Source organism: Apteryx mantelli, chromosome 6 (genome assembly GCF_036417845.1).
Source record: "Apteryx mantelli isolate bAptMan1 chromosome 6, bAptMan1.hap1, whole genome shotgun sequence".
NCBI classification, from domain to species: Eukaryota; Metazoa; Chordata; class Aves; order Apterygiformes; family Apterygidae; genus Apteryx; species Apteryx mantelli.
The window spans coordinates 12,211,409-12,233,194 of NC_089983.1; the positions used below are offsets into that span (position 1 = coordinate 12,211,409).

Consider the following 21,786-nt stretch of genomic DNA (forward strand, 5'->3'; position numbering starts at 1 on the left):
TTGGATCTTTTTTTTAAGCCACTTACACTCAGAACAGGTAATAATTACTTTGGGATTTTGTTTTCCATGCAGCTTGCTGGAGAAGATGTTAGAGTGGTCGGTCACTGATAACAGAGATTCAAGAGCTCTCCCTACGCATGCTGAAAATGCCTTCCGGCTCTTGCTGATTGTACAAGATTTCCTTCAGGCAGAAGGACTAGTTAATTCAAGTTTATGGACAGAAAAGGTACAGTAACTGCATAATGGAAACTCTGTATGTAGGCTGAAATAGTAATGAAAGTTGGTTTGGATAATGTCATTTCTTCTAAGCATATGCTTTTAAAATAGATATTAAAGAGTAAGGGTTCATAGTGGAATAATTAAATGGCCCCTTAATGAGAAAAATTTTTATAAATACTTAGCATAGGGAATACAGTTAATATAGTAAATTAAATATGCCCATAGTGGTACTCATTATTGAAAATCCAAGTTTCTTCATACTGGAGAACTATTAACAAATGCAAGAGCTGATGCAGCAGTGCCAGTAGTAGCCTAAGCAGATTTTGCCCCATTGCTAAGCCTGTCTGACTCATTGTGTGTCCCCTGAATAAAGCACCTGCCAAAAGCCTGCTTCTTTGCCCAAGCTGAGGCAAGGACTGTCACTTCTGGGCTTTGATCCATATTGGAGTTGCAGCATGTTTTTGTGCATGTTTCTGCACAAACTCGCAATGGATTTTATATGCCAAGAGAGTCAAACTTGAGGTCTTGGGCAGAAAATGACTAGCAAACACAAAAAGTAGTAAGATAAAGAAGCTTTTTGTCTTCCTCTGGCCACGTTTCCTGCCTTCTTGGTGTATAAGTTACAGTAACCTATAACTTGCCTCACCATTTACATTATCTCTAGCAGTGGTCTTGCCTCTCTTACTGTCTGAGCTATGTCATCACTTTCCCTTTTTTGAGGCTGAAGGAAAGCAGAATTGCATGTAATTCATCATTCATGATAAATCCATAGAAAAATGGTTTATTTTTAAATGTTACTTTTAAAAAAGAAAGTGTAGTATCTTGAAAGTCATCAATATTGAGCATAATTCCTAAGCTGTTCTCCAAAATGTCTGCTTATAACCAAACATAATTTAATCTGAAAGTTTTGATTACTTTTTGTTTGTTTGTTTTTGAGTCTTTCCTACATAGAGGTTTTGCCTTGTGTGGTGATCTAGCTTTGTGAAATCTAATTAGAAATTAGATCTGAACTTTGGAGCAATGGGAATTGTGCTTATTGCCAACTTGGAAATGAAAATTACTTTCATAAATTATCCTCCATTGTGTCTGAGGAGAGTTTAAAGTACTTACTCTAATGCAGTAAGCAGAAAAGCTTTCAGCATGCCGCAAGCATTCTTGTGAGTCTGGGAATTAACATGGTAGTAGTTTTAAATTTGAGTGAATTAAAAGGGAATGGATGAAGGTATATTAGTTTTAAGCAAACATGTATTGATGGTAAAATGTTCCATTTGCTTTGAGAGTAGTTTCCTTTTGCAAGGTTTGGATGACTCCTAGTATAAAAATAGAACAGAAAGCAGAGCCTCCTAATTTTCTAACTTTATTATTATTTATTTATTAAGGTAGTAGCAGTTGTCATGAAATCAGTTATTTATGAAAGGCACCTTGTCTTCCCTCTCAGGGCACCATGCATATTGCTATTGCTGGTAAATTAAATTAGCATTGCACTTGCATAACATAAAATACAAAGGAAAAGAATGAAATAAAAGCCAATAGTTGTTGAACTAGGAATTGCAAGCTGGTATGGTTTCTGTGATATTAAGAATAGTGTCTTTTTAATCATAGTATCCTGTTCATCATGTTCATAACTTAAAATAATTGGCATTTCCTGGAGATAAATTATAGGAAAAATAACTATATGCTATATGCCTGGTTTTGGCTTTATTCAGGGAAGATACTTGAGCTAACATACTGGGCTAGACAGATTTTGCAATCGAGAATAATTTCAATTGATTAGTTGAACTGCTGTCTTCCTGTATAGTTTCTTTTTTGGGGGGGTGGGGGGGGTAAGTTAGAAGTGTGAAGGCAGCCTGTTATTCAGCTCTTTGAAATTACCCTCTCTCTTTAGCTGGAGTAGTTTCTGATCATTTCTGACTTGTTCTACTTCGTGCACGTCTTCTACTTTTACAATAGCTCTTGGAAGAACTAGTGACTCTTATGGATTGTCTGTCGATCTGGTACTCTGCTGGCCCAGAAGCAATCAGACTTTCACAGGTGCAAGTCCAGTTGCTCCTTGGATTCATTGCACAACATAACTTACAGGTTTGTTAAAAATTCTTGCAAATACTGCATTTGAAGTGCACATGATTGATATAATTGTTGTGGTTTATAGGGGAGCTGTTTGTACTAGTGAGCAAACTGATGCCAATCTTCTACTTTTCTATAGGCAAGATGCTTTTAGCAGGTCTTGCCACATGCAAACTTATTCTGCAGTCCTGTCCATGTGCATGTCTTGAGTATGAGAATGAGCTAGAGGGCAAGTGGTTTGAAGTTGGGGCTCTCTGTGCACAAGTGGAAGTAGGATAGTGATCCTGATTGTGACTTTTCATTTCTACCATAAAATACTCTTATTAGCAATTCGAGGTTTATATAGATTAAGTGTATATGAATCTGAGCTGCTCTGCCTGAATCAGCATTCAGTACAAATTCTGCAGAGCTGTGTCTGAAATAACGAGCCCTTCAGTGAAGCTGTGATTGTTAGCTTACGTACTTAGGCCCATGATTGATGTGTGTGTGCCCTCAGGCTACCTGAGATACAGCCAGAATATGTACATACACCTGTGTTAAAAGATAGGTGCTCACATTACTATTAAGGGTTGCATTCATTTTTTTTGTTGTTTGTCTACACAGGTTTGTGCTATGGCAGCAGCCAAACTAAACACCCTTCTTCAAACTAAAGTAATTGAGAGCCAGCCTGAAGCATGCTACCTCCTGGGGAAGCTGGAAGGCATCCTGAGTAGATCAATTGAAGAGAAGACGGAAACATACTCGTTTTTGATTCCCCTTGTTCGAACACTCATATCCAAAATTTACGAACTTCTCTTCATGAATCTGCACCTCCCTTCATTGCCTCCTACTAATGGCAGCCCCTCTTTCTTCGAGGACTTTCAAGAGTATTGCAGGTCTGATGAGTGGCAAGTTTATATTGACAAATATGTAAGTAGGAGATATTTTTAGTTGCATTCCCCTCCCCCCTTTTTAGCCAATAAAGCAGAGGAACTGTATTCAGTAATCATACTGGGCTTTTTGTTTTCTTTTGGTGGAACCAGATTATTCCAAATATGAAGCAGTATGAAGACAATTCATTCAGAGATTGTCATGAGCATATGGCACTTTATTGGAAAGATTGTTACGAAGCATTTATGGTGAATATGCACCGACGAGACCGGGAGAGAGGAGAAAGCAAGCTCAAATTTCAGGTAAGATTTTGAGTTCTTCTACGAGCAACTTGCACTGTTTCAGGAATCATCTTCCAATAGATGGAGAAACCAAATTCCAGGGTGACCTAATTCTAGCGATTGTGGGTACATTGGTTGTTTTGTGACAGATATTCTGGGCAATCTGACTGTGCACACTCATAGGATATGCTTTTTAATTCTCTTTTTTTCTATTTAAGAGTCTTATCTTTAAGCAGAGTTATTCCAAGACAGTAGGTCTTTCTCATAGTACAGCAACCTAGAATTTATGCTCAGCTATAAGCTGCATTTTTTCTTATTCTGACTTATTTATGTTTTGAATTATTAAAACCTCTTGAGTTAGGGTTATGATTTTTTTTTAATTCCAGTTCAGTACCTTGAAAACATTTAAAACTTGGAATTTATTTGAACTGCTCTTACAAGAGCAATTTTTCCAATTTTTCCACGCAGTAAAAAGGAACTGACCTTTCTGTATGACATTCAGATTCAATTTAGGCATTAATTTTAATGGTTAATTACAATTTGGCTGTTACACTTGTTGTATTTCCCTTATTTTCACTGTGTCTTATTAAGGATCCTTCTAGTAAGTCTTTTCTGCTCAAGTAACTAAAGGCAGAATACAATGTCAATTGCATCCCAGAATGCCAAAATTTAAATGGAAGTCCTCCATATTTGTCAAATAGGGCTGCCAATGCTGACTGCTCTTCTGATTATGAAAAATTGCTTCCATATTGATTTAGTATTGATAATTCTTTCTTCACAAATTAAGTCAATGTTTTGTCATTTCTTACAGTACTAAACTCTTCTAAATTTCTCTCACAAGTCTTACCTTTAATTTTCAGAATTACTGTAGCTTACTGTAAACTTTTTTGTTCCTTCTTAATTTGTGAGAATTCTGTTCTTGCAAGCCAAAAAGTTGCATTTCCAAATGTAGGCTTCTTTCAGTGCTAGATTTATTTTTAATGGTCTTTCAGGAGTATTTTGTGGAACCATTCAGCAGAAAGGCTCGTCAGGAAAATCTGCGTTACAACAATATGCTAAAGCAACTTAATAGTCAACACACAGCTACTCTGAGGCAGTGGAGAGCAGCCCAACTTTACTTGCTCTCTGAACGTGGTCCTTGGTCTGAAAAGTAAGAATGAAGTTCTTGAATCAAACAATCTGATGCTTAAAAGGAATTGCTGACGTGATTAACTTACTGCTTCATATGGTTAGAACTGTAGAACCTTGTCAAATTGACTTGGATAGCCATTTTTGAGATGTAAAGTTGTTATTGAATGCATCTTTAACAATTTTTATCTGCATTTAGTTATCAAAATTCAAATTTTGAAGTGTAATACTGAAGAGGATACATGGATACTAGATTTTCTTGCCAAGTGACAAAATCGGTTGTTGATGAAGGGATTGTAAGACTTATTTGCAAGATGCTGGAGATCAATGGCTCTTTTGGAAAGAGTGAGAGAATAGTCCTATTAATAAAGACTTTGAGTTCCTGTGCATGAAATTTAAATTTGAATTATGACATTTTACCTATCTTAGCTTTCATAGTTCTGTTTAAAGGGGTTTCTTTATCTTTAATTGTCATTTACTGAAAGTGTAAACAGTCTGCTATGTTTCAATAGAAAATAAGTATTGTTTACAAAGTGCTTTAGGATGATCAGAGCTGCAATATAAAATATAGAATAGCATGCAGTTTACTGTTTTCATGTTTTGGAATGTATGGATGAGGGATTTCAGTATTTTTCTAAGTATGCGTTCTTTTATAATCACTTCATTCATAGGCCTTTACCTCCTTTTAACTATTTTTGTGAATATTCTTGTTTTCCTAGGAAACAGCATCCTGTTCACTGGAAACTTTCAAATGTGGAAAATTATTCACGTATGAGGCTAAAACTAGTGCAAAATTACAACTTCAACTCTCATCAGGATGCTAGTGATCTGAGAGACAATTTAGGTAAAGTTGTATTGTATTTACTTGGTTCACTTGGATTCTTAAGTCTTTGCTGATGATTCTGTGTATTTAAGAATCAGTCTATTGTAATACTTAAATGTTGATTTTTCTCTGTTTTTTCCTGTATACTAAAATGTGTCACATAAAATAAGAGCGAAGTGCTTTGACCTGAAATAGAATCTTCCTTCTGGGTAAACTTCATTTCCTCTTGTACATCAAAGTGGGTATTTCAAGCTTTTTGAGTGCTCCTTTTTTAAAAATTAGCAAGCATATACCTTTCTTGCATAAGATCATTTTTTCAAGAAAAGGAAACAATGAGATCAGAGTAGGCAGGCAGTATTTGTTTAAACCTTGTTAGAGCTGATGATTAAAATGTGTAGATATAGAGCACTTTGGAAGTGTGCCAAACAGCTGAATTGCCAAGGTGTAAGCTCTTCTTTAAGTTAGGGGTCTTGGATATCAAGACTCAAACCAAAAAATAACCTGCTTGTTGTGAACCCAAATGAACAAAAACCAAATGAACTGTATTTCCAGGAAACCTGCCTGCTGTAACAGATGGGTTTTGCCGAACACTACAAAATAGTCTATTGGAAATGTCTACATTAGAAATACTAATACCCAATTCTAATGTGTCCCTCCTTTGTATCATTATGATTTGATGTGTATTTTGATATAATTTGGGAGGCATTTTTAAAGTGTTTAGCTTGCCCTCAAAGTATTCAAGAAGTCTGGTTGCTGCTTACTCAGTTAAAAATAACATTGAGAAGACGCACTCAGTTCAGCTTTCCAAAGAAGCTGTAAAAATATTTTTTCCTACTTACGTATTTGTCAGTATAAACTTGCCACTCATCAGACCTGCAATACTCTTGAAAAAAATATTTTCTGAGTTGAAATGCCTATCACAATAGGTGTGCACCAGACACAGCCTTCTAGTGAGTCTCTGCTTCTGGAGGTGGTGAAGCAGGTGAAAGTGAGTGATTTGGAAGAGGATGTTCTGGAACTACCAGAAGAAGACACAGCAGTCAGTGCCAATATGTAAGTACCGCATGGAGCAGCTGAAATTTGTTTCTGTCCTGGGGATAAGGAGTGGGGAAACAGCTCCTGAAGTTGAGTGATCAGCATACAAAACTTTCTTTGTCTGCCTGTCCTTAACTCAGTGCAGTCCAGGGCTTTATAATAGTTTTGAACAGCAGAGAAGTTGCTGTTGGGTTTATCATTATAAACAGCAAGACATAAAGAACTCCAGGGAAAAGAAGGCCTTAGTGTATTAGGTGCAGAGTGGATGTATGTGAGGATCCATTTGTGATTTTTTGCTTCAGGTTGGTTTGAAGCTAAAGAATTTTTAAGGCTTCTCTACTGTGCTCATAGGCAATGAGCCTCAAGAGATGGTCTGCCCTGTAAGGGCACAGACCAGACTGGAGTCAGCTCATGTCCACAGGTGCCAGGGTTGTTCTCTGCAGCGTTAGTTGTAGAGTGTGGATGTCTGCTTGGCTGGCTGTAAACCTGCTGGAGAGCATCTCTGTGTTTAAGAGCGTTCCAGGAAGGAGACCTTCTGTGCTGCTTTTGTGCCACTTTTGTGGCTTAAAGTCAAATGAAGAGAACAAATGCTTCCCTCCAATAACTGAACATGTAGTGTTGTGCACAGTTACGTGTGTCTGCGCTGCAGAATTCCAATGGGGACACAGCACTTTGGCCGAGTGGTACTGCTGTATTTTTTTTGCAACTTAAAGGTTGCTGAACGTTTGTTTGTGATGTGTCATCTCTATAGACCTCTGATCAACCTTTATTTCAAATATTTCTGAAGATAATTTTTAGTCTTCTGAATCTGGATGCGGCTCTGCTGTAGGCAGGATTGATTTAAGCATGTAGCACTTCAGTAAGAAAGGTAAATGTAGCCTCATGTTTCATACTTCAGAGGAGCTCATGTTCATCTTGCCTGAGACTGAAATAGCATGCCTGAAGAGCAATGCTGTGAAATGATGTCTAGTAGTGTAGTTTGAAACATCCATGACTGCTAGTGGAAGTAACTTAAGAAAACCATTGATGGTGTGCTTTTAATGCCATTCAAATCCGATTCTTTTCTGAACTATTCCTTTAGGTAAGGAACTGTCTGTCTAATCTACCAAAAACTGTAACACTTGGTGGGTTTTTTGTAGGGATGAGAAGGAGGAGCAAAGCCAGAAAGAAAAGCTAGTGTTGTCTGAAGACTGTGAACTCATTACAGTAATTGATGCGATACCTGGAAGGCTGGAGATCACTACCCAGCACATCTATTTCTTTGATGGTAGCATTGAAAAAGAGGAAGGTGAGCATGACCCATAATATCTTTTTATTTTCAGTGCAGTTCAGCATTCGGTTTTTAGTAGGCTGATCTTGATTATTTTTGAGAATAAGTACCAAACTAATTATGAAGAGACAGGCTTGTGAATCTCTACTTAAAGCAAGTTGAACAGTTGAGCATTACAAAAGTGAACTGAGCTGTTTAACCAGTGTTTGTGTTTTTCACAAGCAATATATTAAGAACTGCCCTTTTTGGAATTCTATGCATAAAAGCTTCTATTTGAGCCTGGCTGAGAAACCAGAGGGCTTTGGTTCATACTTCTGTCAACAAAACACATTTGTAATGTCTTTGATAATCGAAAAACAAAACAAAAAATCTCCATCCCCTCAGATATTTTCTGCTGTCTCTCTCTTTCAGTAGAACAATATTTGAAGTTATTAACTTTTTCCTGCCAAAATGGTTAATCAGGCAACATACAAAATTTGCCTTTTCTGGGGATGACTGGAAACTATATTACGTTATGTGTATAAAGTTTTTAATAAGTTTCAAGTCAGTAATCAGTGTGTCCTTTCTAGGGGTAGGTTTTGATTTCAAATGGCACCTTTCACAAATTCGAGAGATACATTTGCGTCGGTACAACCTGAGGAGGTCAGCCTTGGAAATCTTCCTTACAGATCAAACCAACTATTTCCTCAACTTCAATAAGGAGGTATGGATTTCCCAAATTTACTTGATTTATTAGCCCAAATGTCAAATTTTAGTTTTGTGGTGATATCCAAGTGTAGCGTTTTTCATAATACCGTGATATTAACAGCAAAATGTTTGTTAGATGTATCCCTTGTGGGAAATTAAGAGTAGCCTCTGAAAACCTGTCTGGCGTCTAGAAACTGAGTAATTGAAAAGATGAATAAAACAAGACTCTTGGTTTTGTATCATTAAAAAGACGCAGGAAGAATATTCGACTAAAATTACATCAGTAGTAATCTAAATTTCTTGATGTCCACTTGTCTCTTTAAATCTTCTGGACAACTTAATTACAAAAAAAAGATTTTATTTTACCATAACATTAGAAATAATTAATGTTTCTATGGTGTAGAATTATTGAACTTTTTATTTTCCCCATGGTAATGTAAGTGATCCTATGTCTGTGGGGCTGAGATAAGTATGTGAACAAAGATTGAGTTACGTACTAGTAGGTCAGTTCATGAATATCTACTATAAAATGGCTTTTTAAAGTAAATAAATCTCTGAAATAGCTTTGTAAGGAAAATATTGGCGTAATTGTATTTGAACAGCAGCAATATTTCCTGGTATTCCCTCTTTTGTGGGAATAATAATTATTCTGTGTAGTGTCCACACAAAGGCATTTCATCACATGTATTTGCCTTTATATCCTGTAGTTCAAGGAAAATGTTTTATATAGCAAGGGACAGAGGTGTTTAAAAATGTAACCATGTTCTCTTTATTTCAAACTTTAATTAGCAGAACAGTTATTTACTTGTTTGCCAGCTTCAATCTCCAAAACAAATATTTTCATATTGTTCTCTAACAGGTGAGAAACAAAATTTACAGTCGAATTTTGTCACTGCGTTCTCCAAATGTTTCTGGGACTAGATCTCCGCAGGAACTCTTCAAAGCTTCAGGTTTGATGCAGGTAGGAGACTTCAGCATAAATGGTCTACAGCATTCCACTGCTTTTTGAATGAGAGCTTTAAAATTAGGTACTTAAAATAGGCCTTGGAATACTGACTTTTTGGTATTGGGAAGGCAGCTGCCAACTTCTGTGTCCTCAGTCTGGCCTCTGAAATTTTCCATACGTGTTTTTGCAACTGCTGTGTTTTGTTTACAGTCAGTGAATTTATTCCACTGGATAAGAGCCTCGCTCTGATTTGGTTATGACAAATGTTCCAGCAAGAACGGAGAACGTGTGGGAGAATCACTTCTATTTTTAGTGCATGGTTTTGAGTGCAAATTTTGGAACTTTTCTCACTGCATGTGCAAATAACTTTCCCTGCTATCTTTTTATCATGGGGCTTTCAACAAAACCTGAGTGAAGATCAAGCAGGAAGTGTGGTCTTAGGAGAGTTAGTAATGTTGGCATTTAAATGAAATGTCAAAATGTCTGTATTCTCCTCCTAAATTTTTTCAACTAAATATGGTAGATTTATTTTTATCTTCCATCCCTCTATGCCACAACTATGTTTTTGTCTGAGGAAGGCAGGGAGCTTTATGACTGACTTAAAATACTGGGAATACTTTGGGTTTTTTTTCTCCTTGTCCTTGGGCCTTTCCTCCATTATTACTTTTTAAATGGAAGGAGAACAGACAGAGCTGTGTTCAGAAGGGCTCAATATCTGTGTGTAGTGTGGTAGAGAATTTTCATTACAGAAATCATTTTCTCCACTTAAATACACAACACAATAGCTTTTATCCTTGGGGAAACAGTGTTAGTTTACAAATTCCTTTACCATTAACCAAGAGGAGAACAAGTCAGAAATAATGTTTTGACCTTAAAATTCAAACAAATTTCTAAGTTCTGTTCCTCTTTCCTCAGCACCTGTTTACCTGTCATCTTTTTGTATCTTCCCCTCTCACCCCCACTTCTTATTCTGAGGCATCTATTTGTCTGCTGTATTTGAAATAGTGCTGGTGTTAATCAGGGGCACAGTTTCAATGAAATACAGGTAGCACAGTTGCTAAAACAAAAGAAAAATTAACTAGATTATGAGAAATTAAATCTGGAAGTTCATAACATGGTTATAGTCTTGTGCCTTTTGCCTACCAATACTCTCCTCTGGCAGATAAATACTGACAAGACAAATAATTTGCAATAACAGCAGCTTTGATATAACAACTTCCATTGTATCTCCTTTTTTTTTTTTTTTTTTTTTGTCCTTCAGAAATGGGTGAATAGAGAAATATCCAACTTTGACTACCTTATTCAGCTGAACACAATGGCAGGACGAACTTACAATGACCTTGCTCAATATCCTGTGGTAATTTTAAAAAAATAAGCTTTTTATTGTTGCTGAAGTTATGTATTTTTTTCTGTTTCGAAAGATGCATCTTTAGTTTCAATTGGACCTGTGATTTTTTTTTTATTTTTTCTAGTTCCCCTGGATTTTACGAGATTATACTTCAGAAGAACTGGACCTGAATAATCCTGCTGTCTTTAGAGATCTGTCCAAACCCATTGGGGTTGTAAACGAAAAGAATGCTAAGGCTGTGAAAGAGAAGTATGCATTTGAACACTCAGTTAATTTCTCTGTTTTTCTGAGTCTCCAGGCCAATAATACTTAAAAAGAAAGAAAGAAAAAAAAAAGCAGTGACATTGAAGTTTTAAAAGCTAATTTTATATCATCACAGATGCACTTGCAAAGATTGATTCTTTGTTCCTTGCTGTGCTCAGGTTAACTCTTACAGCATGGAAAGGACAAAATTTACTGTTGTAAATTTTGGGTTATTTCTAAGATGTGGGTATGATAGACTTGAAAGGCTGTAGAAACACTGAATTTAATGGTCCAGAAGCTTGAAAAGACATACTTTGTTTCAAGATAAGAAAATATGAAACCATGCTGATGAGGTGAGTTGCTACTGCTGGAAGGCGGCATTGATCGGATTCCTAGATCTGGGCTTCTGGCTCTTTTTTTTTTTTTCTAGCATAGATTATTATCTTTGAAATAAGCTGTAGCTCAGCCACTTTCAGCAGCTCCTCTGTAGGTAGGAATGACAAGTCCTTACACCCACATGTCAGTGCAGTGTTCCTTCCTTTTTGCTAGTGTGGGGAGTGAGTATGCTATCAGGCCAGATTGCATTGTCAGGCTGCTTCCAAAACTAGCTTTCTTCAGAAAACTCTGAACATGGAGAATTGCTTTGAACACTTAGAGGCTATTCCTAACTGGAATGAAACTGGTTCTCTGGCAGTATGTAACTATAACTTTTCCTACTAGCTATGTGACACTGAGAAACACATCAGCTTGGTGGTGGCACGATACTGGAGACAGTTTGCCAATAGAAAAGGAAAATAGACATAGATTTATTTTAACACTCTTATCTGCATCCTGAGGCAGTCACGCACACTTTTTTCTTTCTCTTTCTTTTTTCCCCTTATCTTGAAGGAAACTGTCATAAGTCCCTTCAGTAATAAATATTCAGCTTAATGATGTGATCTTTTTGGCTGTTGTATGAAGTCTTGCTAAATCACGTCTGTCTTGCCCTTTATCCAGTTTCTGACAGCTGATAGCAAATGCCTAGGGAAGAAAAGAACAGGTATGCAAAGGGTGATCCTTCATCCAGTGTAGATTTCTGCCTTTCTGCAATCTGTGGCTTAGGGACTTTGAGAGCCAGAATTTGAATCCTCATGTTAAATAGAGCTCAATGTATTTTTTTCAATGTATATTCTCTCTCTAAATTGTTATGATCTGTTCTTTCAATCCTTGTCTCCAGTAAATATATTGTATTTATATTTACAGAGTTTTTTCTTTTTAGATATGAGAATTTTGAGGATCCCCTTGGGATAATTGACAAGTTTCATTATGGAACACATTACTCAAACGCCGCTGGTGTCATGCATTACCTCATTCGGGTAGAACCTTTCACAACACTTCATATCCAGCTTCAGAGTGGCAGGTATACTGTGAGCAAATAAGCAGCACGCTGCTGCTTTTCCTTATCTTTTAAACAAGGGAATGGTCAACATCTGACTTACCTTTTCTGACCTCCAGGTTTGACTGTGCAGATCGCCAGTTTCATTCCATTCCTGCTACGTGGCAGGCGCTCATGGACAACCCCAATGATGTGAAGGAACTTACACCAGAGTTCTTCTACTTCCCAGAGTTCCTCGAGAATCAAAATGGTAAACTGGCTGCTCAGAATGTAGTGCATAACAAGCTGCTCTTGTATTCTCCAGAAAAGAATTGTCACCGCTCTTTCGTGAACGCTGTGGAACACTTCTCACTTAAGCTTTATAATGTGCTTGTTGTAGAAAGTATTTTAATTGTTACACTGGTCTCAAACTGTTCAGTGGGACACTGGTTGCATTTAGCAACAGCCTAAATGGTGTTTAAAATTCTGACTTGGAATTTGAGAATGGCTAAAAATAGTGTTGTCTCCCTAATTCATAAGAAGATCAAAAATGCTCATTTGGAGGTTAAAAAAAAAAAGTTTGCAGTAGTTAATGATTAAATAGTTTAGAAAAGTTAATACAGTTTAAATAATACTCTATTCTACCCATTTTACTGGGTTTCTTGGGTGGTAGTTTGGACGTTCTCAAACATGTGAGGTCTTTTATTTGGTCTAGGCAATCAGCATATTTACTGCTTGTCACAGTTATCTTCCAGTGCAGTCACCTGAATTTAGAGCCATGTAAGGTTTCAGTACCCTTTAGAAGAAAAATAAAGCTGTTCCACTGCTATGTAATGTTAATTGAAAAAACAGCATCCTATTTTCTATGAGACTCCTAGTTGTTTTTATCCCATCTCATTTATTGCATAGAGAATTCTGTTTAAGAAATAAAAATTAAAAAAATTGTAAGTTTGTGCTGCTGATGCTTTAGTCTTCTAGAGTTCTGAATCATAAAAGTTTAAAACGTCCAAGTCATACTTTCAAAAGCAATTTAAGAACCAAAGACTTATTCTAGTGAAAGTTGGTGGGATTTAAGGCTTCCCAAAAGCCTTGATTCTGCGATCATTTATCCTAAAACTAACTTCACACTTACAAATTAGTTTTGGACTCTTAATTGTAGTAAAATAAAGCAAATGCATATATGTTTAGGTAGCAGTATAAATGATTAATGTTACTTTGAGATTGGAACTTAAGCTTCTAAATTATTTGAATGCTTTGGACAACTATCATCTAACATTTTAGAGATTCAGAGCAGAACTTGGCCTCCTGTGCCAGTAGTAGGGTTGCTGGAGAATTACATCAAGAATTTTTCAATATCCTTCCCTTATGTTGAGAAAATAACACTTCTAATCTTTACTGAGTACTTGAAACTTCTGAAATATTTTGTAGTAACTCTTAATCTCCAAATTAATTGCTAGGTTTTAACCTGGGTCAACTTCAAATATCCAAGGAGGTAGTAAATGATGTTATTCTCCCCAAATGGGCCCACTCCCCAGAAGACTTCATCTATAAGCACAGGAAGGCTCTGGTAAGACGATGGTTACATGAATCTTTGCATGAAGTAATGATAAAGGCAGTACAGTTACATATTGTCACTGTGGCTTAAGTGTAAAATACTGGAACTATATTTCAACTAGAGTTGTGGTTGTATTGGACATGACAAGTAACATAGGAACTTTCAGTTCAAAGCACTGTGTGTGTAAATAAAATGCTTAAAAAAAAAAAAAAGGCAAGAGCCTGAAGATACTAGTAACTCGGAAGTTTGCTGCATTAGAAAAAGCAAAATTTGGTGAAATTAAGTGATAACACTTCCACTGCCTTTTATAGTTTATTCTGTGTGGTAGTAAGGAACCAGCAACTTACCTTCCATTGCTTTTCAATATTGAGGTGTGCTGCTTCACTGTATTAAATTCCCCTCTTACTTTGCAGTTTCTGCCCTTAAAACACATGCATATTCCTAGGCTTCTGCCCCATATGTTGGTATATATTCAGTTTGTGGATACTCTTAGTTCAGGAATTTAATCTTTTGCATAAAATATATACTTCTAGAAAGGAGCAGTATTTTTCATGTTCTTACGAGAGTAACTTTTCCTCTAGGAATCGGAGTATGTTTCTGCTCATCTGCATGAATGGATAGATTTGATTTTTGGCTACAAGCAGAGGGGCCCGGCTGCAGTGGAGGCGCTCAATGTCTTCTATTACTGTACTTACGAAGGTACAAAGCAATATGCTCTCTGGGCATTGCCGTCAGTCGTGGGTTTTTAGTATTAGCCAGAAAATATTTGATTTGTGGGCATGCTGTACAGCAACATATGGTAAGGCAACAAAATTGGAGCTGAAATGTGGCAGCACAACTTGTGATTAAAACATTGAATATTCTGGGTATTTAAGGATATAACTTAAAAGCTGTGAACCTAAAATGTTAATGAAATTTATAAAACTGGAGACTTTTCCAGCTGCTTAAATTTGGTTTCTGAAAATACTGGGGCTTTGGGATGTTTATTTGGTTTTTGCTTGTTTGTTTTTAACATTTGTGGGGAGGGGTTTCTCATGGTTGAGGAGTCATGGTAAATTGCTTAAAATATCAATAAAATATCAAAAACATAATTATATCTCAGTGTTTAGCAGGAAACAATATTCTTTTCCTCCATTAATATCTCTAGGTCAAATATATCGTCCGGCTTAATGTGAAATGTGCTTAGATGGATTGAAATTTGAACATATACATCTAAAATTCTCATTCTGTTTTTTCTAAATATCTGATGAAAATAATCTTGAATATTGGAATGAAAGGCATTGCCTTACACGCTTTCTCAGAGCCAGAACTGTACTACGAGCCTTTTTAAACTCATGAAAACTTATTAACTATTACCAAAGACTATTTCAAAGAGAAGGAGAAGAAGCTAGAGCTAAATGATTGTGAATTGTAAGGAATATGGAATTTCTGTTAAGCCACTGTCTAGAATATATGCCTTGCATGTGGATTACAATGACAAAAGGAAATAAATGTGCTTTTCTTTGAACTGTACCTGCTGAAACCTTTCACCTGAGCTGGCTTTTTTTGTGTGTGTGTTCAGGGGATAGGTTGGTTTCTGTATTTAAACACAAGCATCCTATACTGGTGTTCATGAAGTTAAGAGCCGGTTAAGAGCTTACATACCTGTGATATACCTATGTTATATATGTGTGCATATACATATATTTATGTACACACACCATGACAAATGTTAGTCTGTTAATCCCAACAGTGGATTTTGGGTGGCTTTTGGGTGTAACTCATTGAATGAGTTTTCAGAAGATCATATTTTATATGGATGTTCTGTTTGAAGGCTTTGGGGAGGCAAAAAGGTGATAATGCAGTTGAATTTTTTTTCGTACATTTGTTTGCAATGTCTTTTCTCAGTAAATTGTTTGGATTATGTTAATTTTTTCCCCTTCCCTCTATCATTCTGGTTCTGATTTAGGAGCTGTGGATTTGGATGCTTTAACGGATGAGAAAGAAAGGAAAGCTTTAGAAGGAATGATAAACAATTTTGGACAAACTCCCTGTCAGCTGCTAAAGGTAATGCTGTTTGTTCCTTATCAGTCAGACCTTTGCGGTTAAATCCAACTGAGTTATCAAGGGCCTGTGGGGAAAAAATGGAAAGATGATAATGGTTTGTTACTTTAGGAAAGCTAATCCTTTACTATATCAGCACTTGCAAAGGTTGCGCTGATGGCAATCTAACACAGCATTTTCAAAAGAAGGAAATTTCCCTTCTAAAAGCAAATTAGGTGCCTAAGTGTCTGGTTTTGTATTGATTGTCAATGAGGTTGCCATATGTGACTTGAACAAATTGATAAAAGATTGTCTAACCTGATATTCCTTCAAATGTTGTCTCTTAGGAGCCACATCCTCAAAGGTTGTCTGCAGAAGAGGTAGTGCAGAGACTGACCAGAAGTGAGACCTCTACTCTGAATCTCTTCCAGCACCTCACTGAACTGAAGTCATTCTTCATAGAGGTAGGTGGCTTATTTGAAAGTGTTTGAAGTCTAATCTGAAACAAAAGGTCATAACCTAGATGAAAGTAAAACTTGCTTGTGATTTGAAGAAAATATTTAAAAATGTAATGTGTATAACGAGCTCTGTCATTTTAGTTTGCTTTATAGAGTTTGAATCCCATCAACTTCTATCTGCTGGCCCTTTTTTGGGGTCTTGTTTGAGTACTAAATTAACCGCCACTCTGTGAAAGCCAAGAATGTCACTGGTGATATTTGAGAACTCGCTGAATTCAGTGGCTAAACTCTCTGATTTGGGACAGAGACAGGTTTTATCTCTGGTGTTTGTGACACAGTTTAGCTGTGTGAACTAAGTATGTGTGTAGCTGGGCCTGAGAGTACTTCATAGGTCTGACACTGATTCTGGAGACTTTGGTCATACTCTGCAGGTCCTACACTTGTCCTTTAGCTCCTGAATATCATCAGACCCAAACCATGCCCTTTCTTTTAGGGAATCAGTGACGGTGTCCCCATTGTCAAAGCTATCGTCCCGAGGAATCAGTCACGTTCTTTTATGTCTCAGGGAAGCCCAGAGATCTTGGTGAGTTGCATATGTTAATACTGTTCTTGGAGACTGGAGACAGTGGTGTGGGGTTTGTTTTGTTTTTCTTCATGCAAAACTTAAAGAGAAACTGTTCCCAACTGTTCCTGTTGAAATGTGTTCCTTTGATCTATGGTGAGAGTCAACTCTAAGTTAAATATTTGTCTTCTGAAGAGAAGCAAGGCTGACTTGTTGAATGGCATTTAGCTGTTGGTGAGATGTCAATGTAAGTTATGGTGAGGTGTATTGCAAGTTGCCCACTTGATCTGCTTCCATAGCAGCAATTGATTTCCTAATGCAAGCAGCCCAGCTTTAAAATGATAAGACTGAGTTATTAATGGTACTGTTATGTTTATCATTGCTTTCTAACCTGCATCTTAATCTGTGCCATGTCTGTCATGTACATATTTTATAGGCCTTTACTGTTCCTAAAATTAATTTTGCATGGATTAATACAGGCACTAGTACTATGGTAGATGTCCAAATGACTGAAAATAAGCAAAAAGATTGTTGTTGTATTTGCATCTCTATGTAGGATCTGCATAATAAAAAAAATTTTTTTTTACAATAAAAAAAGGAAATAAATGTGCTTTTCTTTGATCTGTCCCTGTTGAAACCTTTCGCCTGAGCTGGATTTTTTTTGTGTGTGTGTTTTGGGGGAGTTCCCCCCCCCCTTTGTGTTAAACTCAAGCAATGCTGGTGTTTATGCAAGCTTCATTACTAGGAAAGACAAGCAGAAAATAAGCCTCTGGGTTTCACTGTTTTTTGTTGGTTTTTTTTGTTTTTGTTTTCTATCAAACTTTTTCAGGTAACAGCAAGTCTGAATTGCCTTATTGGAACCCATGGTTGGCTACCTTACGATAAAAATATCTCCAACTATTTTACATTCATCAGAGATACCACAGTGACAAATCCAAAGTAAGCAAATGATGAGGAAAAATGCAGCTGAATGCATCTACAGTAACGAAATACCATGCATGTTTTATAAGTGGATTGTCCTGTTTTGATTGGCTGGGTTTTCAGTTAAGTATGCATCTTCTGATGCTCAATAGTACGTCTAATCTGTGATACTGTTCCAGTAAAGAATTCTGTAAGTGGTATTTTAAGGTTCTTCCTTCATTCTTAAATCTACTAACGATTAATTTTTTTTTTCTAATTATGAATCTCACAAACTCGTCTTGGAATCTGAGATGAACAGTCTTCAATACTTGCTCATGCTATAGTGCAGGTATATGTGGTAGTTTCTTTTCCTTGGTTTTGTGAAGTTTCCTTTTTTCTTTAATATTACAGTATTTACTAGGGATGTGAGTTATTCACACAAACTCAAATCACGTAAAAGACAGAAAAGATCTAAGGTGCAATCTTGCTTCCACTGATGGCAGCATGAGTTTTGCCATGGTTATCAGGGGGCCAGGATTTCACCTGCTGTTTTTCTAAGTATAGCCTCTTTTATAGGTAGTATTTCTTACTAATTTTTAAGGATGTAGAGAGTGCAAAATACACTGTGCACTAAGGTGAATCTTAACTGTTCATCATTTGCCTGCAGAACCCAGCGCAGCATAGGCGGTCCTTTTGCACCAGGACTGGAGGTCACCTCGAAGTTGTTTGCAGTATCCCATGATGCAAAATTGCTGTTTAGTGGAGGACACTGGGATAATAGCATCAGAGTAACGTCTCTTACAAAAGGCAAGCTGGTTGGGCAGCACATCAGACACATGGGTTAGTAACTCATTATATTCTGAAATGAAAGGTTGTATGTGAATCTTGGTATGGTACCTTGATGTTTGGTTGGTCTTCTTGGGAAGAATTATAGCCAGTGCATCTGAGCAGGCACAGCAGTCATAAAGGAATGGCAACATAGAAACAGAGGAATATTTGAACCAGGACTATATATAAATGCTTGAGTATGGCTTTTAGTCACTTTAGTGACTGTTAAATGTACTTTCGAAATAAGATTTGACTACTGTTTTGTAGGTAATGAAGGTGACTAAGTCAGGTTGTTACATGTGGGTATATAATGACTTCATTTTTTAATTAATAAAGTCTCATCAACACTTGTTGCAGCAGAACTTTTTGTACTGAGTGCAAATCCAGATACGTTGTTGACATACTGCTTGCACAGTCATTCTGCTGGAAATTAGTCTTACCTATCTGACTGCATCACATCTTCTTGTTATCCTTCCTTTATCTAGATATTGTGACCTGCTTGGCAATAGATTACTGTGGAATCCATCTAATTTCAGGCTCCAGAGATACTACATGCATGATATGGCAAATAGTTCAGCAGGTAGGTTATTTTAGTATACTATGAGAAGCAGTTTCTGAATGTTTCTTGTTATTGATTGTTTTGTTATGATGGCTTGTTGGTTTCTTCTCTTTCTTTCAGATTTGCAAGGTAGAATAGTCCACTAAAACTGTTTAGATCAGTAATTTTATTAGGCCAGTTGTCATCTGTGCTTGAAATATTCACTATACTCATTAGTTACTATGGAGCTGGAGTACAATAACGATGACAATGCTTTGAGGTTACCTTGATTTTAAAGGAACTGTTAATGGTTTTACGGGTTATTTTCACGGTAGGCAAATATTCTCCCCATCGTACAGATGGGAGACTGAAAGAAAAGAGACACTTAAGGCTGCAGGAATTAATCGGAGCACTGTTTATAGTTGAAGATTTTTGTTTGTACGCTGCTGCTCACTCTAGTGGCTGCATTTTGGTACCGTTTTTGCTCTGCAGGAAGTACTGATAAGTAAGCCTGGAGTTAGCAAAGACATTGATCTTTTACCTGGGTTTACAGTGGCATTTTGGAAAACTTTAATATTGGTCTTGTTCTTTCACACGATGGAAGTGGTTGTGAGATGCATGTGTGTACTTAAACTCACGAGATGTGAGGCCTTTCTATTGTTGTATGCTTTAAATGTTAATTTCTGATTGCTGCATCATGGATGTGTGAATAGCATTAATTGGGGGGTGGTTCCTGACATGTCTTATGGACAGTACATTTGATCAGGTCACCTTGCTCTTATCACTGAACTAAAATCAGCACATGAAACCACTACAGTACTGCAAACCTATGTGTGTTTTATGGAAGCCTGCTGTGAAAAAGAGATCACCTGTCAGTGAGCTGTCTTTATGGTGAGAGTATACGTAGTCCTTTCAAGAAGTGGTGTGTGTTGTGCCAGTGGTGCATGGTCAGAAAGGCAAGGCCCTAGAGCTCACAGTGGTATTTTTGGTCTCAGATGAGGATAAACACTGGGAATCTTTTATTTATCTTTTCGGAGTGAGTTAAATGATGAGTCCTCCTCTGGAGATTTATTTCTGTTTAGATAGGAGTTGCTTTTTGTTAGGATTTTTAATATACATTTTTATTTATGTAATAGGTATATAAATAATATTTTAGTTGTATGTGTTGTAAATTCTTCTTTGGAGGGTTTTCTCTTGGTCCTCACATTGTGACAGCAACGTCCTGCATGTTGCCACTTCTATTCTGTGTTGTCACCTTCTTTCCCAGCTCTGTATTCTGACGTGTTCTGCGTTCCTGTATGCTTCAGCCTTTCGGGGCTTGGTTGGCACCCAGATCCTTTCACACAAACCATAATAAGGTGTTCTCTGCAGAACAACTTGCCACACCTTCTCTTTAAGCACAGGGCTTGCCTTAGACCTGATTGGGGAATGAGGCTGTATATGCTGACAGTACTCTCACTGGAATGCAAGCCCTAGATCGTTTTGATACCCTGCAGTCATGTAGGCAAATGCCTCACACTTTTTTATGAGCATTATTGCAGGCTTTCCGTTGTATCTCATACTAGTGGCAGTCACTCGGAGGAACTGTTTCTTTATCTTTCCTTAGAAAATGGAACAAAGTTGCTGTAATTTTAAGCAAAATAGCTTTTAGTTTCTTTGAGCTTTAGTATGAAGATAATGCTTAATTCCACGGTAAACTGCAGGAACTGAACAAGCCCAGATACACAAGGAAGGAAAAGGTGGGTGGGTGAAGCACTCCAGTTAGGAGTGCTTACTGTGATACTTGCACACCCGCTCATGCAAAGGGGGCTAGAAACACCTCAGATGAACAACTCGCTCTTTCACATCCACATAGTAATTGTATGTTCATTCATTCTTGTGATTTCAGTAAATAGGGCTGCTGACATAAGGCAGTAAATTGAAGTTGGAATGGGTGAGTTGTGACTTTGGTTTTGGCCTGTGTCAAATATATATCTCACACCAGTGATACTGAAGATACCAGAAATTATTTCTTTTGTCCTTCAGCTGCAAGAGAATGTGTCATTGCACTTTTTGTTACTCTCAGGGAGGAGTGCCCGTAGGCCTGGCACCTAAGCCCTTACAGATCCTTTATGGGCATACCGATGAAGTTTTGAGTGTTGGCATCAGCACTGAGCTGGACATGGCAGTGTCAGGATCCAGGGTAAGCACCTTCATGCTTTCCCCTTTTTTGCTTCTTCTCTACTCAAATCCTAGAGCATGTTTGGAGTTGATTGTGATACCAAAAACATGACTATTTCCCGATTTCTTATTCAGCCTTGTACGTCAAGATGACAACATGTAGCATCTCCCTTGCTGCATGCTTAAATCAGTCTGTCTCAAACTATGTTCTACACAGCATAGGCCTCAGCTACCATGTTGTGTTATTTTTGGACAGATGAGATTTAAAGTGTGTGGACATATTTGAAAAACTTAAACTTCTCATAGAAATAATTCTGTGACAGAACTTCCCTGCTTGCTTAGCCTTGAAGGCTCTTCATAGCTTACTTGTTCTCTACCTTGCTGCACTATGCTGGCCTAATACTAACCCTCTGCTGCACCTAATGCTGACATCTCCTGTGACATGTGAAATGGCTGCTTGCTGCCTACCCTTCCTCCCTTGCCCTATTTGTGCTT

General features: G+C 37.2%; 1 protein-coding gene across 5 annotated transcripts in view; it reads left to right on the forward strand.

The window, feature by feature from the left end:
• Positions 1 to 21,786, forward strand: part of NBEAL1 (neurobeachin like 1) — a 95,179-nt gene that overhangs the window by 61,217 nt on the left and 12,176 nt on the right. For 2 of the 5 annotated variants that reach the window (XM_067298751.1, XM_067298750.1), the window contains exons 29-51: positions 73 to 226; positions 2,170 to 2,298; positions 2,887 to 3,192; positions 3,306 to 3,455; positions 4,427 to 4,584; positions 5,282 to 5,406; positions 6,312 to 6,438; positions 7,560 to 7,708; positions 8,260 to 8,393; positions 9,237 to 9,338; positions 10,585 to 10,680; positions 10,796 to 10,920; positions 12,173 to 12,313; positions 12,409 to 12,539; positions 13,726 to 13,835; positions 14,405 to 14,522; positions 15,772 to 15,869; positions 16,193 to 16,309; positions 16,797 to 16,886; positions 17,695 to 17,804; positions 18,433 to 18,605; positions 19,079 to 19,173; positions 21,197 to 21,313. In XM_067298751.1, coding sequence (XP_067154852.1) covers positions 73 to 226; positions 2,170 to 2,298; positions 2,887 to 3,192; positions 3,306 to 3,455; positions 4,427 to 4,584; positions 5,282 to 5,406; positions 6,312 to 6,438; positions 7,560 to 7,708; positions 8,260 to 8,393; positions 9,237 to 9,338; positions 10,585 to 10,680; positions 10,796 to 10,920; positions 12,173 to 12,313; positions 12,409 to 12,539; positions 13,726 to 13,835; positions 14,405 to 14,522; positions 15,772 to 15,869; positions 16,193 to 16,309; positions 16,797 to 16,886; positions 17,695 to 17,804; positions 18,433 to 18,605; positions 19,079 to 19,173; positions 21,197 to 21,313 — 3,055 coding nt within the window. Of the gene's footprint in view, positions 1 to 72; positions 227 to 2,169; positions 2,299 to 2,886; positions 3,193 to 3,305; positions 3,456 to 4,426; positions 4,585 to 5,281; positions 5,407 to 6,311; positions 6,439 to 7,559; positions 7,709 to 8,259; positions 8,394 to 9,236; positions 9,339 to 10,584; positions 10,681 to 10,795; positions 10,921 to 12,172; positions 12,314 to 12,408; positions 12,540 to 13,725; positions 13,836 to 14,404; positions 14,523 to 15,771; positions 15,870 to 16,192; positions 16,310 to 16,796; positions 16,887 to 17,694; positions 17,805 to 18,076; positions 18,115 to 18,432; positions 18,606 to 19,078; positions 19,174 to 21,019; positions 21,065 to 21,156; positions 21,314 to 21,786 lie in introns of those variants that run through there. The other 3 variants (XM_067298754.1, XM_067298753.1, XM_067298755.1) reach the window with 3 other exon arrangements.